This window comes from Apteryx mantelli, chromosome 14 (genome assembly GCF_036417845.1).
Source record: "Apteryx mantelli isolate bAptMan1 chromosome 14, bAptMan1.hap1, whole genome shotgun sequence".
NCBI lineage: Eukaryota > Metazoa > Chordata > Aves > Apterygiformes > Apterygidae > Apteryx > Apteryx mantelli.
This window is the reverse complement of record NC_089991.1, coordinates 19,057,584-19,075,318: the sequence shown is the minus strand read 5'-3', so window position 1 is coordinate 19,075,318 and position 17,735 is coordinate 19,057,584. Positions and strand designations below refer to the sequence as shown.

Sequence of the window (17,735 nt, the reverse complement as noted above, 5' to 3'; positions counted from 1 at the left end):
TCAGTTCCTCTCCTGGAAACATATGAACAAATGTTTTTGGAAACATTTTATATTAAAACACAGTTACATTTTCTTCTGATTATCCAGAAAACATCAAAAATTTAGGCATCACTTCATATGCCAAGTTCCCAAACTCATGGTTTCTGATGATGTCATTTTTCACCAAGACTTTTATCTCCAGCAGAAGACTTGGAAACATTCATAGTTTCAAGAGTTATTTGCAAGTATTTTGCAGAGTTTACATGAAATGAGAATTTCTGCTCCTGTGAATGTCTAAAATGTTCTGATAAGACACAATGACTGCCTAATTTTTTTTTTCTTTTTTAAATAAAAAGAACTCATGGCAGCCAACAGAAAGAATATTAGATACGGTAAATTGGAAGTAGTGCCACTTTTTAAATGCCTGGCTCTCCTGTACACAACAAAAAGAAATAAATACTGCTATTCATAAACTTTATTAATTTATGAGAGATTTCTTGAACCAAGAATTCTTTCTGTGCTATCGCATATCTTTGAATAAAATTGCATTTTGCAAGAACTTATTCCACTGCTATGTAACATAAATTTTGCAACATTCAGAAGGAGTATGAAAGATACTACATCTCTAAGGTTGAACAACAGACCATCCTGAGCACGTCATCATAAAATCTCAGAGATTAAATTAGACAGAAAAACTCTGATTTGACAGACTGTTGAAAATGGTGGATTCTGGAAGTAGAGATTTAAATAGAGAGGAAAGAGGAATTCACAAAGAAAGTGCATTCTCTGCTCTTGCAAAATTTTAAATAGGTTGTTCTTTTCTAAGAATTGATCTAAACAAGTGCAGAAGGATTCAGCATTAGGCAAGACTGTAAATAGTAGATTACAGCCTCTTTCTTATTGCAAGGATGGTGTCATGGGACTAAAAATAAAAAAAATATATCTAGATAAATAACCAGAATTTGCATTATATAGGTCTGTATCACAACACAATGTCCAAAATCTAAGTTAGAAATTTGCTATTTTTTTTTCTTCTAACAGAATAAATAAACCCTCTTATAAAATCATCAACAATGAAAACAGCAGCATAAAATAATTTCCAAAGCAACTGCTGTGCAATTCCAAAAAAACAACCAACAACATCCCTCCTACTAGCTCCCACCAACTGTCTGGAAGAGTTTGTGCTTAGAAGCTATCCTTCAATCCCATATATTTCAGTTCAGTTTCAGCTAATATATACAGTATTATATACATGATAGGCTTTACTTTAGAGCACAGCTGGAAGTGGCTAGCACAGGGAGGTGTGGACATCAATTGCTGATCAAAGCTCTAAACTACCAAGAAAAATTACAGAGGAGAAACATGAGAATTTGTTTTTACTTCCTTCTAACATGGAAACAAATTGCAATTTTAATAGAGATGGTAAAGTACTCCAAACCTTCCAGAATGTTTGATAAGTCAGAGAATTAATCAACTCTCTGATGGTAAAACTCAGGTCTCACTACCTTCAGATCACAAGAAAACCCACAAATAACAAAAGTTGTGCTTTTGTATGTGCTTTTGTTTAGAGAAGAACAATATTAAATAAAGTGCAGGAGAGGGAAAGGAGGTAAAAGGAGAATGATACCAATTCTCTGGCTCCGTATTGTTTTTCCACTTTAACTTTTAAGTGCTTGAAACATTCCTCCATACGGTCATGGAAAGGACGAAGATTATCAGAAACTCTTTTTTCATGAATTTTAATTCCAGCCCCGAGGAAAGGTATCTTGAAGTGGACCAAAAAAAAAAAAAAAAAAAGGAAAAGAAAGAAAAAAAAGAAAAACAAGTGAGAATATTAAACTGGGTCTGACAATAACTCTAACTCCATTTGGAGTATCTGCCAAGTCAACTGCAAAACCATTATCGTGCCTGGTGGATAGATTTGTCAGCTGGTCTCATTACTCCACAGGAGCTTTTAGTAGCAGAGAAGCATCTTACTATAAATTGAGGAGGGCTCTTGAAAAGTGGACTTGCTCAGGAAACTTTTGGAGATGCGTGAGTGCCTCGAAGTGACTGTTTTGTCACTCTTATCTATCTAATGTTAATCCCTTGAGAGATTAAAACACCACGTCAGAGTTTGCAAAAAATTACCTGCTTTTCTCTAAGACACAGTTCTGTACTAATCCACCTGCTAATGAAGGTGCCTGCCATACCTTACTGGAAAGAAAGTAGGGATGAAAAAATATCCAAGTGGATTCCAGGCAAGTGGCTTCAAACTCTTAATTTCACTTTGAAATGCAGGATTCAGTGACTGCGGAAGGATTAAATCAGTCTACTGGGGGCTTAAGGACATGGTCACTTTGACAGTTGTTGCAGCAATTTAATGTACTACTGCCTGGTTACTGAATACGACCTCTTCCTTTCTCCCCTCTTTAACTCGGCTGTCTTCCTCTGCACTTCCCATATCTCTAAGAAAAAATCATCAAAATAATGCTTCAGTACAAAAACAAACAAGTCATGAACAGAGACAGTCTGCACTAACCAGGCTCACTCTGCTCTATTTTACCCTAGTGCTTTCCTTTTTTCCAGCTCATTCTTCAGGCTGGGGCTAGTGTCAAATAAGCAAAGGGGGCAAGATCTCTGATCTAGTAGATTTGGAAAAAGGCACATGACCATATTTTTAAATAACTGGAAAAAAGTGTAGACACCCACTGCCTCAAAGGAGAACACCTGATAAGAAAAGGGTTAGAAAAGGGTCTGTCTGTATCAGTTCAAATAACCCCCTCCACTCAAATCTCTTAAAAATCCTTTTGTCAGAAGGAATGGCTTGCTTACTGAATAAAAAAAATCTTACAATGAAGCAAATATGATAATAATACTTTTCTGACCTCCTCTTCCCTACAAATCCTTTCGTATCCTTGCTTTTATTTTGTTATCATCTTTGCTATTATATTAGCTGAACAATAATCAGTTAAAACAAATCTCATTTTCAAAGATGATGGATAGCACACTTTTACATGCTGTTTAAGTAATAATGTACATGGTCACACAGAGAAACTTTGCACTTCTCTCTTTCAAAGACATTTTATTACTCTTCAATCTTTGAAGATGGTGATTTATGAGATTTATGCAATATACTTTTAGCTACCCTTCTGCAAGTAACTTTTTCTGCCAGCATTAACATAGCACTAACCAGATAGTTTCTAACAAGAACCTTCTCTTTCTCTCTCCTCCTCCTCCTCCCCCTGACCTTTAAGAAGTGGATAGGGTAGCAGTAAAAATGACACAGTCATCTAAATGACATTATGTTCTCCTGCTAGAAAGAAACAGAAAAAACAAAAAGCAGCGGAAACCTCAGAGAACTACTACCAATAGGGTATTACCTGCCAAGCAATTAGATCTTTGAGTCTGTTCAGCTTTTCTTGATCCTCTGGATGGTCTCTGATATATTCATCTGTAAAGAAAGCCTGAGACAGGCATAAAAATAAATTAGTCCTTCATTCCAACATGAAAAGAAAACAGTGCTTTCTCCAGTGACTCCAGCTGGTGACCATAATACTGGTCATTAAATGAAGAGATATTTGCATGCCCCTCTACCAGGTGTTGTTAGTGATAATTCATTATTTTATCAACTGAGAACTGAGGTGCTCTTTTTTTTTGTTAAAAGACATCCAGTGTTTGTCCCACACTTCTGAGCTTGAGATCCTTATTGTGAAAACAATTTTTTGTTTATATTTTTTAAATATGCACTGAAAATAATAAGGTGCACACATATTTGGAGTACCATGATTTATATTAATTGTCATTTCATTTAAGTATCCTAACCTGACATTAGCCAGCATGCTATAGAAGGAGGAAAAGGAACTCTTTCATAGATAAGCAGAGCTAGATATTGCAGACACACTGCCTTTTTCGGCCCAAAGATTTTTTTTTCCTCCATGTACATAATACAAATGTAGTTATTTGTCCATGACTGCCAACTGTCTAAACAAATAATACTCTATGATAAACACGGCATAAGCCATACTCCTCCAGAATATGTCATGCTTACTGCATATATACATGCCATCTGTTCAGCATACCTGCAGCACGTCTGACACGCTGAGCCTACTGAGCATGGCACATACTTCCCATCAGGAAATGGCAGGCAGAAATAATAGAAGTCTACAGCTGTAGGGTAACATTCAGTTTCATCATAATCTTTAATAATTAAGATAAAACAGTTTTAATATTCCTCCCCCCCCATTTTTTAACGAGGAGCTTTGGAGACAAACTTTCTACAGTTCAGTTCCTTAAGCCATTCCATTTCCAATGTATTGGTAGAACGCTTTATATTTGTATTCCCATTTTTAACAACAAAAACTGCTATGAAGAGAGGCTGCAGTTACTGAGAAAAGCTGGTAAGAATGTAATAGACAACCTACATCTAAATCCTCCAGACCTGCTATAGGGAAAACTGACATTGATTTAGTTCAGACCAAACCTTTTGATGCCTAAGAGCCTATTTCATTACAAAATGTATATCTCATCCCCCATGTATATGAAAACCTTCATGATGGCAATTAATGCTTAGTTTCAGATACATTCCCAATGTCTGTTTTGCATCTATGCTACTTTCTGCTGTCAAAGACTGTGTCAGATGTGACCTGGATAGAAGGGTGGAGCTGTGACTTTCATATTCCCAGCCTACCTTCCACTGCCACTTTGGACAAAGAAGCATCATTAACGAGGATTATGAAATAATACATATGAATATGATCTTCACATTGACCTTGAAGCTCTTACCTTCTCATATTTAGCAAAGCCACCCATAACAGCTGGATCAACAATTCCATTCAGAAGCATAGAAAGTGGATTAATAGGAAGGTTTTCATCACTCTGGTACTGGTTAATCATCATCAAAATTTTTTCATTTGTCGTGGACATAGTCTCAATAGCATTCTCTAAAGGACTAATTGTAGTCTATAAAAAAACAAAATATGAAAAAATATGTAATAAATCTACTTTACTTAAAATCTCCCAAACTTTTATTCATCCAGGTAAGTATATGCAATTGAAGATTTCATTTTCTTTGTAGTTTCTATAAACTGGCTTTTAGCTGTTTATTCCAGGAATCTATCATACAAGGAAACAATCCATGGATTACCCACCAACTATTTGCTCTAACATCCATTTGACAGATGAACATAATCATCTGCTCTTGCTTATGCCATTTCTCAAGCTGTAAATATTGGTGTATTTTAATACACAGAGGGAAAACATAGGATGGATTCTCTTTATTTCAATGTCCTGTGCTAGGAGCTGTACAAGTACACAGTAAAGATGACCTAGCCAGGTTTGTAGAATGATGACTCCTATGTGCTTTCAGGTTCAGAAATCAAGGAATAGTGCTAAGAGTCTGACATTAAAAAAAATACTTCTTTGTTCCAAGGAAGGAGAGCTAACTGATCAGTGAACTTCAGTGATTCAGTGTTAACAATTTATGAGGCATGTGTTTTTTCCCATTTTGAAAGGAGCCTATTCACCAGAGTATGTTTTTCCAGAAATCCTACTGCAGTCTCATCTTTGTTGGAATTTCAAAATCTGAGAATTGAAGTTGGTTTTGTGTTTGGGACTGGATGCCAAAATTCCTTTTGTGAAAATTGCAATTGCTTCAGGCTTCTGCTAAACTGGAATATTTAAGATGATTAACAGAAAGTGATTTAAGCTAAAAATATTTAGTGGTAATAACACTCAGAAACAGTTACTAACTACCTCATTGACACACTGATAACCTTCAAATAGGAGGCAGGAAGTAACAGTTGTGGTAACTGCCACAATCTATAAGGGCATGCTTGATTAATGCTTTAAAAATCACCCTGTGTCCACACTCAAAAAGGCCGAATGTCCAAAGGTAGAGAAAGGATTTACATTCCGCCTATACTTGTATTTTGACTTCTGAATGCACTTAAGTAAAAGCAAACATTGTTCCTGGTTTGCATGTGCGTGTAAAGACAGGAAAAGAGCAACTGACCCTTCACAGCAAAGCTCCAAGGAACGGAAAACAAAACAGTAACAGCAGCAAAAATCAAAAAACAGGTCCTCATATATAAATCCTCCGCATTTTTATTCAAACCTTTTACCTCTGGACATCTACATATTAAGAGAATTAGAGATTTTAAAGAATAGATGTACAGCCGTTAAATATTTCATCCCTGATCTCATAATCTACTTGTATAATTGTATGAAATTGCCACCGATGGTGAGGTAACTCACATGTTATAAATAGAAGATTATGACTTCAAGTGAGGAATAAAAGTAACAAGAGATGAACAGCAAAGAAATGGACAAAACCCTCTTTCATGCAGCTGTCCTTTAGTAAAAAAAATATATATATATATCTTTAATAACTTCTTGTCTAGCAGAGGAAATTTTGAAATGCTAGCTTGCAGCTGTGAAGAATGGAACAGCTAATAGTCATAAACCATCTCACTGTATCAGAGATGCTGACTCTTACATTTGTTGATATTTTCTCTCATCCATACTCCCTTTCTAGATTAAAGTATAATGCATTTGTCTATACTGCAGCTACTGTAACCATCAGGTCTTTTAGAGCAAGATCTTGTCTCCATTCATGCAGGAGTGATTTGGGTTCTGTCAAAAATAGGAAAGATGATGAGAAGAACTGGGTTTTTCTGAATTTTATTTATTGCCAGCAGCATGTTCTGTTCTCTATTTTCTCTCAGGCTTGGTAACAGGGCAGGACTATTTGCATGAAAAATAAAAGAGATGGATCCTGTGACAATGCTCAAATTACAGAAAGCAGCAAAAGAAAGGTGAAGAAGGAGCACCAGGAGACAGCAAAATATCCTTGCTAAATACACTGCCAGGGGACTGGGGGAAGGGGAGCAAGGTGGACAAGGAAGGAGTAAGAGATCACGCTGCACGATGTTCTCCTCCTGAAGCTGTTGCATTACTGTGCTGTACAGATAAGGAAGTAGACAGCTTTTTATTTTAACACAAGTGCAAAAGAAACCAATGTAGATATTCTTGCTCTTTTAACAACTTGTCGTTACATAGAAAATGGTAAGTAATGTTCAATTAGGCATTTAAGGCTTTGGTAAAGAATCTATCCATGCACCGTACAGTGACTGGGAATGACTCTTCTGCTCCTTTTAAAATATCCCCACCAGAGGCTGCTGAGGCAGGCTGGGACACACATCACAACGCCTGGAAGGAAGCTGGGACTGACACCAGACACACACAGCAGGTCAGAACTGTGGTAACTATACGTGTGCAGCGCTGAGGCATTACTGTGCCTTGGTTTGACACTCCCAGCATCATAGTACAAAACGTGATGCAAACCGCATCTTTGTGCGCATGGAAACAGACCCGCCTCCATACTCCCTGTCGCGTGGGCAACACTGCTTTAAATGCAGGAGAGATGTTGGGATGAGCCAAATCCCAGAATGCACCAACTGAGGTCAGGGCAGCAAGAAACTTAAACATCCTTCGTAGTACCTGTACACTGTTCTCTTTTCTGATGAGTTAGATATATTGTAGATCATGCAAATGAAATGCTAAGCCTTAGTTTGTTTGGTGGTTGACTTAAGCTTTTAAAATTCAAGGGATTGGTGTTGCATATATAACACTATAAGACACTATACAGAGAAATGACAGGTTTTTTTGATCAAAGGAGTTTCTCCATCAGATAAGATAATGTGCAATGATGAGAGAACGAGAACAAAAGAGAAAAAAATAGAAAATTAAACTGGAAAGGGGGCATTAGGCAGAGATCCTCTGTTGTTAAAAAATGCTGGGGTTGAAGACCAGATGACAGAAGAGCATGAAACAAAGGTAGAAAGCCACCAGGGAGTTTTAAAGAAAGATCTGAGGAGAAAAGAAGATTATGCCATAGAATGCATCATTTCATGTGGAAGTTGACACAAACTGCATTGAGTACAGCAGAGAATGCAGTACAGAGAAAATAACAGAATTAGGAGAAAAAGGAAATGACAGTTGGTTTGTTAATGTGAGCCAAACAATATTATCTCTTCTAAAATAGTTTTATGAAAAACTCTAAAGAGAAGTAGCAGGGCAAAATAAAATTAAACTAGGTTATCACTTTAGCTAGTGCAGAAACACAAGAAAATGAAGCAAGACATCATTTTCATTCTAGACCTTGGTGATGTACAAGTGTTCTCTATAAAGAGTAAACTACAATGGCTTTTTTTATTTGTAGTAGCAAAGGCTTGTTTTAGTTACACAGGTTAGTCCCACAGATTTTCAAGGTGGCTTCAGGGTTTTTACCTGACACTCAGCAGATCTTCCACGAATTCTATGGAAAAGACTCTCTCCCCCCTACTAATTGAGGCTCGTACAGGAGCTATAGTACAGTAGTTTTAACAGGAACCTCCTGTCTTGGAAGTTGTGCCTTCTTTTATGGCAAATTGCATTTTCACTGGATCAATTAAAAAAGGGTAACAAGACAGACAAGCTTCTTCCAACTGTATGCACTCTTTAGATTTAATGGAAGACACTTTTGGATGCACCTTTCTTTTAGTGCATCTAAATATGTGCTGATACTGTGCAAGCTGGTGTGGTTTCCAGAGCTACAATGCACTATATCCCAACTATTCACAGTATTTACTGGAATAATGAGACTCCCAGGAATTGGAATGGACAGAAAATGAGAAAAAACATGACAGCTGCAGAAACCAGTGCAGGATTTCACAGTTTAAGCCTCAAAATATTTCAGTAAAAAGACAAACTGTTCTTTCCTTCCTTCTGCTTTGCATCTCTCCTTATCTTTTTAATTTTAATTTTAAAAACATACTAGTAAAGAAAGCAACTGACTATTCACATAGGTTTCTTTCATCCATTCTAAAGAGTAAATAGAATAACTGAGAAGACAAAATAAGCCTCAAATTAAATCATAAGTCTTTGCTGGCATAGGCACACTTCAGTAATTATAAAAAACACTCTCTGAAAACTTTCATGAGACACTGGCAAGGGAATCCCCAACAACTATCATCTTCATTTTATCTCAAGGGAATCCCCTTATCAGGTTTTTATTAAGCCAGCATTATAGGAACTACCTTAAGATAAATGAGAGCATAATTATGTCAAAGATGGTCATTAAAAACAAATGTCAAGGAAATTAAAATAAATGAAAAACAACCTTTTTATTAATACTTTCACACCGTTGACAAATGGTAGAAAGCGTGATAGGTCACAATCTATGCAACTGCAGAAATATTAATTCTGTATTAAGAATTCCTATTACCTCTTTGGGGGATAACATATTGACAATACAATATTTCAGTAGCCCAGGGACTTGCCAAAGACATTCATTGTTTTAGGAAGCTCTGTCTTTTATTAAGCCTTTGGTTAGCATCTTTCAAACCAGGTTTACAACCACAATAGGGTCAGGCTAAAGTCATTTCTATGTGTGAAACTCTAGTAGTTTAAAATACGGCATAACATTTGTCAAATGGTGTGTTTTATCATCTCACAGAAGTGCCATATTTCTGAAAAGATACAGTAAAAATATGTATTTCTTACTGCTTTCAGTGCAACAGGTAAGTCAATTTTTATGACAACAAACACAACAAAAAAGAAAACAGATCAAACACCTAATCTCTTGTAAAAGGTTCTAAGATTTAGAAACAGACAAGAAAGTCTTTTTGGTTCTATAAATATTCATGTATATGAAAAACTTTCAACTCCTAAACTTCAACAAAAACAAATTTTTTTCAGTTCTCATAGGACTTGGTCCTAAAGCTCCAGTTCAGAGGTAAGATATATTGATCAATATTTAATCGTTCCAGCAGTAAAACAAACAAACGCCCCCCCCAAGCCATAAACAACAGCAGTTTTGTAAGTATAAAAGTAAAAGAAATAACAATAGTTTGTTTTGCATAATAAATTTGCAAACTATTTATATATGAGGTTTCATACAGATATATATCCTAGGGGTACTTCGCATGTTAATACACACCTGTGACATGGAGACAACCTCAAACCATCGTAAAATTCCTGGAAGTTTGTATGCTGTAACAAATGATGTTCTCTCAATCCACATAGACTATTAAAAAAGAAAGAAGGGAGAAAAAGTGATTTAAAGATTTAAATTTTAATCTTTTCTGCCTTCTGAGATGTCAGAGTTAAAAGAACTTAGATGCAAAATGTATGGACATTTATTTTTGCATAAGACGACACTGCAAAATGAAGCCAGCACAGCAATTTGCACAAATCATTTTCCTGATTTCAAATTAGGTCATCTTTAGGCACTAAGCCTACACAAAGCAGAAGAAAATGAAAATTACTCTTCAATCTTTTAGTATCTATTCCTAACTTTGCCATTACAGGTTGACTGACTGTGACTAAATGACCCACTCTCACATTCTCTACCCAGATTATACTTTCCCCTTCCACTTTTAAAGTGTATTTCTGCAATTACCAGCAATAATAGCACTGTGGCAAGATTCCAGCATTCTTTTTTTACTTTTTCCTCTCCTGAACAAGACTAGCTACTGGTAATTTAAAATTCAACTAGTTCATTTACCCTACTGCTCCTTCTCTTTCCGATATCAGCTGATCTAAACTTCCAGTAGCGAGAAATGTAATAATGAATGAAAAGAAGGCATACTCTAACTATCCTGATTTCCACCTATCTGAAGTTAGTGCAAATATTATTTATTCTCTCTGGCAATGAAGACATTAACCATTCAATTTTTGTAACACAAATTCAAGGTAAATGTATAAATGGTTTCAAAACTCTCCAGTTTGCAAAGGAAGCCAACGTGCATTATGAATCTTGATAACTGCAAAGCTGGAATGTCACGGTAGAGTTTGCATCTGAAGCATCTGATTTAACTGCAGTTAAGAAGCCCACTGACAATGCTGATCAGGACACACAACTGAAATGGTTTGTACAATTTTGAAATAAATAGCTTTTTCCCCGCAGTATTCCCAAGGGCACAGTTTTAGCCATAAAGATTAAAAGATATGGGTTTTTGTATATGTGTATAACTACAGTATAGAAACTCACTACATTTCTATGTGTGACACTGAAAAATAATCTACAGCATTGCAGATTTCCTAGACTATTTAAATAATCAAGACTATTTGTCACCATTACACCATTATGCAAGGGAGTGAGAATGACATACACAGCACTCCGGTGTGTCAAGATTTCACAGAACTAATGAAGCGGATAACACACACCTCTTACTGCCAACCTGGCAGCTTAAAGTGGAAGTGGCAAATCATTTGTTATTTATTTACATGACCTTGATAATAATGAAAATTTGTACAGGAAAACTTCACTGCTTTATACAATTGTTTTTAACACGTTTATTACATAACATTTACCTAAAATTGAAACAGTGATGTATCATTGAATAAGTATATAGGGTAATGCCAAAATAGAGAAATCTTGTGTTTATTTCATTTTTTGAACCAGATCCGAAAATCAAGGCTTCTGTAATGAGTAATCTGAGACCGACCAAGAAAGGATCTAGATTAGAATTCAATCACAGCAACTTTAATAATTTTAATTGCTACCAAAACATGTCACCCTGTCATTCATTTACTTACAGCAAATTCATTTTCAGGGTCAACAGATCCTTTTCTGACTGGTCTTGAATAGTGGAACCGCTGCACATTGTTGGACTTATAAAAACTGAAAGATTTAAGAAAGATTACAATAAAATACAGAATTCAGAAACTTCTGGATCCCATTATCATAGTGAAATATTTCATCTCAAGTTAGTATTTTTAATTAAAAGAAAATTTACTGCTCAGGAAAAAAGAACACTTTACAGAAAACTCAGGATACAACTTCTTTAACTATAAATCAGGGTCAACACAGTATTTACAGGAAGGTATGCTTCATCTTGTATACTGGGTATAACTTCCAGGTACAAAACTTCCAGATTAATGTTAGAACCTACAGAAGAATCTCTAGTAAATATTTTTGCTTTCCTGTGCTATTGCTGTGACACCCATACTGCTTGTCTGCACACAAAAGGAATATATTTTGTTAAAAATAATAACTGACTCAGAGAGGATATATTCATTTAGACTGAAATATGTCCTTTTTCATCCACTGCCCGTGCCAAATCCGTTTAATCACTTCTAGCAATTCCGCTTACAATGCAGAACAATAGCTATTCAAATAAACTATATATATGAAGCCATAAATAACAATTTATTCTGCTGTGTAAATAAATGTATATAAACTCCTATAGAGGGGGATATCAATATAAAAGGATCTCTTGTAAATTCATGTTATGGTCTACTTAGCTAATGAGTCATCCTCAATTACTGTGAACACACATTTCCACTCAACTCCTAAACACTCAGTTTTCAGCACTGGCTAATTTGAAAGAACAGACATCACACAGCTCTAAGTGTTTTACTGCTCAGAGGAAGTATATTTCTTTTTGGCATGAAGTTTTTGTTTTAAAAAAATAATTCAATTTAAAGCAATGTCAAGTAAAAGCTAATTTTACAGAGAGCAAAAAAATATTTTAGAAATATCTTACACTAAAACCAAGTCACATTCTGGAAGCCCAGGGAAACAAATAAATGAAGAGACCCTAAACAGTTGAGCTAAACGGACTTCTGATTTGCTAGTTCACAGGAAACTGTACTTCTTGATCCAAGCTACTAAGTTTATCTTCTTCAAGAAAAGAAAAGAAAGAAAATCTGCCATACCAAGTCAAGTCACTTAGACAGTTCCATCTGAAAGGACTGAAACTTTTTGGTAGAATACATTGCCATCAAATAATGTAACTAACAATTATAGAACCAATAAAGTACTCTCATAAAAATATATTTTTCCTGTAAGACCAGACGAAATTAGGAGTCTGGCTAAATTCTGCACCTGAAACAAATAATCACAAGATCTCCCATATGGCAAAAGATTGTCCTCTGCGAAGCACTTAAATAAGTCCATCAAAGGTTCAAAATGTGGCTGGCACTACACTGTAATCTAGTCAAACAGGACCAGATTCCTAAGCTATCTTGTCAGTTACTGATTTTAAAGTGAATTCCAGCTGAAACTGGGACCACAGTTCACTTTTTGTCTTATAGTGCAAGACTTGAGCTTGTACCTGCTTTATTTATTTTGGGGTGTGTGTGGGGCTGATTCTTATCTTTCCACTGTGAACCAATTGCAATTCCAGTACAGACTCTATTGAGAAGGCTGCGGACAAAGGTGAAACCTGCTCTGAATCCAACTGCGGAACAGTTAAGAAATGAACTAGTCTCAGTTGATAACTGCAGTATCAATGGAAACCATTCCGGCCACCAAAGGTTTTGCGCTTGGCAAAGTGAGTCCTAACAAGATTCTGTCAAACAAGTAAGAGCTTCAACTCACGCACTCTCATCCTGCCGATCACCTCTAAATCCCCTCTGTCAGTTGTCTTAGAAGCTGCGTTGAAACCTCAAGAGTTTAGTCCTGAAGCATGGAATTTTTTCCCTTTCCCTTGTAATCATATGCTATTGTTCAAGTGATAGATGTTCTCTTAATGCAATGCCCAAGGAACGCAAGAGTCAGTAAACAAAGACAATACAAGCTCCAAGACTCAAGGGACAATGGCCGAGTTCACAAAGTAATGGTTCTGGTTTTAGGATTACAGATTGACTTTCACTGTAATGTATATTACAGAAATCCACTTACTTTATAATTTGATCTGGTACTGCTTTATTTTTGAATCTGGGTTGCTCCTCCAGGACTGGCTGCACTGTAAAACACTGGATGTCTGAAATCATGACGGAAAGTTAAGGACATATAACCACTAGTGTGAAATACTGTAGCTTGGCGGGGGAAGACATTTCCTGAGAAAAATCTGCAGGGGAAATTTGCCAGTAGTAACCATGTTAACATTAATTTTAAAGGATATAAAATGCAGTATCAATTACGTGAATGTTTTTATTACTTGTTGAGCTTAAATATCTGTAGCTGAATTTATCACACTGAATCATTCATTAAATTTTAAAGCAAAGCCAAGTTGCAGAAAGAACATCAACAACATCTGATGTCAATGCTTTGACTGTTCAGCTTTGAGGCATACATACTGTCATGATGTTTAGCATTTCATCTTTGCAATCTGTAATTGAACAGCCCTTCTACCTTAGATTTTCTTTTTCTGAGCAAGTGTTACTTTTAATCTTAATACTGTATTTGTAAATAAATCATATTCTTACATATTTCAGTGTATTTTAATCTTACACCCTCAAGTTAGATTCTACTGCTGTTTCTTAAGTGCATAAGTAGTATATCTCCTGTTAGTTGCAACTGGACTTAGGCAAAATATACTTCAAGGAAGGACTGAAGCATATGATCAACAAAAAGTAATTAGTTAAGATGCAAGAAACTCATGAATGCCTGGCTCTCAAACCTAATGTACTATTTTGGGCAAGACAGTGACACTCTGCTTCAGTCCCAATAGTGCAAAAAGGAAGCAATATTTCCATTGCTACTCCAGCAGGTTCTATCAGAATACTGTAGACTCAAGAGAGCACGTGAAATGTTACAGTATTACCATGATAATTAATAAAGGAAAAATAAACAAATGAATGTCTGATGCTTTGGTGATCCCATACCTGCTCAGCCAGTAATGATTTAAATCAGAACATGAAGAAAAATGTGACATGCATCAACCATTATAGTATTCCTAAACAAGAATAATTTAGCGCATTCTAAAAGGTGGGGAATGGTGGTTAGGAGATGGATTTTTCTGCGAAAATGTTTGTGACATAAGGCATGCTTTGGTTACCAGGACAGACAGGTGATGTGTGAGTAACAGTGCCAACCAGAACAATGCTCACGGAAGATCTGAATTTAATATGAAGACACAAAAGGTAAGAATGTGAGGTAACAGACAACCTGCTGCTTTAAAAATAGCCAATTCAAATGTTCATCACTGCTTTTCAAACTTGAAGACAGGAAAAGTAAGCCATGTATGAAGTGGAATGAAGAATAGAACAGTCAGTCAGCTTAGAGTTGTGTAAGAAACAGGAGCAAACACCTCCAGGAACAAACCATAAGAGACATCCAGGGCATGTAAGTCAAATTGCAAGCTGAACTGCCACTTGAATAAGCTTTCATCCCTCTTAGGAAATGACTGATCCACACAACTAAATTCTTTCAGATACTACTGGCATCTGTCAGCTTAAGAAATTGTAATCTCATACACTTTCATGACAAACAACTCACAGATTACCGCTCATTAGTTTTGTTTGGCAATAATAGATTTTTTTTAAAAAAAGTTTCCTACGACACCCTGAGTGAAAACCATACTTGGAAATCTTAGTTGTAAAAACAAACCAAAAAAACACCAGAAAGGCAATTCAAGTATTAAAGCAAGTAGTATTGGTGCATTTGGGGTGGAGAGAGACATCTAAAGCTATCTTGTTCTGAAGCATTGCTGCTGTGCCACCAACTGCTTTTAATACATGAAAATATTTTTAGAAGGGAAAGCAAGCTTCAAGATCATTTGACATGAAACAGCCCAGTGACTGGGTACATACTGACTCAGAGCTGATGTTAGCCAAATGTGTAAAAGATTTACTTACAAATAATTATAGCAAGCTGTTCCATGCTTTGTTGTTTGCAGTTTTTGAGGACAGTTGTAACGTACAACTAAAGAACATCTATTACAATGGCTTCCTAAAATTAAACTCAAAAGATAGGAACAGGCTGCACAGCTTTCAAAAACTATCACATCTATGTACTGATATACATCTTTTTCTAAAGCCTTTAAGAGACATGAGGGTAAAAAGGGAATCAAGAACGATAAAAGCTTCTCTTTTAATTGCTTTTCTTTCCACGAGTATCAGGGGACAGCAAAAAAAAGATGACGCCTTGAGAAGCTGTTCTACAGCACCTTTTTAAAAAGGCACAAATACATAACAGCTGTGAGAATTTACATGCATGGTAGCACGCAGTTTGGACTATGAAAAGCACAGTATAAAAAACTGTAGTATTCATATATACTGTTCTAATATACAGTGTTTTTCCTTTGGTTCAGAAAGATCATGGGAAAAAGGAATTCAAAAAATATCAGAATGATATAAACAGTATGCTATAAAAGGATATAAATCATTTCAATGGCATTTGAAAAATCTAAGTTTATCAACTAAAGCAATGCATTAATTGTATTTAAAAACTATCTGCATTCACAGGGATCCTTTCAACACAACCTAAGTGCTTATTAAATATCCATGAAATATCCTTGCAGTTTATCTTTGAAGAACTCTAACCCTTATCTCACAGCTAAGGGAACTGGGGCACAAAGAGAATTAATAATGAATAACAGTGTGTCTGTTTTGCAATTAAAAGCAGAAATATGTATTTATACATATATTTCAGTTCTTCATCTAGGAGAAGGTGGCCATAGGCCATATTTCATTAAACAGATGTCAATACAATAATCAAAATTACCTTATTTTTTCCTCACCTACATAAACTACTACTACTAGCATAAACAAATTGTGCTTTCATAATTGGTATATTTTCTACCCCTTTGGAGTTCAAATACGGCTTGATTTTGTTTACCTCTACCTACCCAGTTAGCCCTTCCTTTGCTGGTCTTCCAAATTTGTGAAATTCTAAACTGTTCTGCAGTGCAGTCACTACCACCTGCTCGGGTGCTTTGAACAGAGGAACACAGAAGTTCAGCCACTAAAGTGGCTCGACTATTTTGGTAAAGCAAAGCCCTCACTTTTCACTTCCACTGGGATTCAATCCAGGCCGGGAGAGAGGAATATGGGAAAACAAGGGGTCTGGGTCATTCTGGAAGCACAGTCTGTTCTGTGGCCTAGGCAGCTGCAAACTATAAACAATTTATTTTTGCTTAGTACACAAGACATGGAGCATCCAGTTCCTATAAATGAAAAGAGGATTCATACATATGATTTTCTGTATGTTGAAAAGACACTTTTCTGTGAAGTCCCCTAACTACTGATGCAGTTTATAGTGTCATATACTGCACTCACATACAACAGCCCTTTGCCTCCAGATATTTTTCCAAACCAGCAGAACCACTTCCTGCGTCACCTCAAGTCACATCTGTGTATTGAAATCTCTTTTTCTCTTACAGATTCTTCTACAGAAACTAATAGATATAAGGAAAAGCTGGTTCTCGCCTTTCATCATTTTGAGATTTAAGGGATTTAATGACATTTAGAACTCTGAAGTGTCAAGTTCATTGAAACACAATTTAGCAAGCATTCATGGTTCACAATACGACATGCTAATTAAGAATTTCATTGACATTGCAACGTTATTGTTAAACTGCCTTACTAGAAAAACCCTTCTCCCACTCCCACACTGCTGCCCTTCATTCTGTCATCTCCCATGTCTAAGAAGGATACATTGACCAGGAGAGTTCTTCACATCCTCTCCGGGTGCTGAGGTGGTGGTCATCTCCTCCACACTGGGAAACTGACTCATCAGCTGTGCCTGGAAGTCCTCTCTCCTCTCATATTCCTTCCCACGATAGATGAATACTTTGTTCTGCAGGGAACAAATACCAGGTTTTTTGGGCTGAATGCTGCTGGGGCAGAAGTTACATGTTTATCAGTACAAAGGCACAATGGGTTCTCTGAATTTTGGAATGGGTGTTACTGCAATACAAATGTTAATGGCTTATAAAGCAAGAAACCACTTTGACCATGTGCTGGAATGCATCACTGACTCTCCACAGATTATACTTAATACTGTAAGACAGCATGAAGGCAAAACCGGCATCACTGAGGATGCTCCTTTAGAACAGAATATAGTC

The 17,735-nt window shown here is 36.2% G+C and overlaps 1 protein-coding gene across 1 annotated transcript in view; it reads right to left on the bottom strand.

Moving 5' to 3' along the window:
• The window catches only part of DOCK2 (dedicator of cytokinesis 2), a 228,141-nt gene that overhangs the window by 6,782 nt on the left and 203,624 nt on the right, over window positions 1–17,735 (bottom strand). Inside the window, exons 41-47 of the mRNA XM_067304597.1 lie at window positions 17,326–17,467; window positions 13,628–13,709; window positions 11,539–11,623; window positions 9,938–10,024; window positions 4,744–4,920; window positions 3,342–3,425; window positions 1,607–1,744 (exon numbers count right to left, since the gene is read on the bottom strand). Coding sequence (XP_067160698.1) covers window positions 1,607–1,744; window positions 3,342–3,425; window positions 4,744–4,920; window positions 9,938–10,024; window positions 11,539–11,623; window positions 13,628–13,709; window positions 17,326–17,467 — 795 coding nt within the window. The remainder of the gene's footprint in view (window positions 1–1,606; window positions 1,745–3,341; window positions 3,426–4,743; window positions 4,921–9,937; window positions 10,025–11,538; window positions 11,624–13,627; window positions 13,710–17,325; window positions 17,468–17,735) is intronic.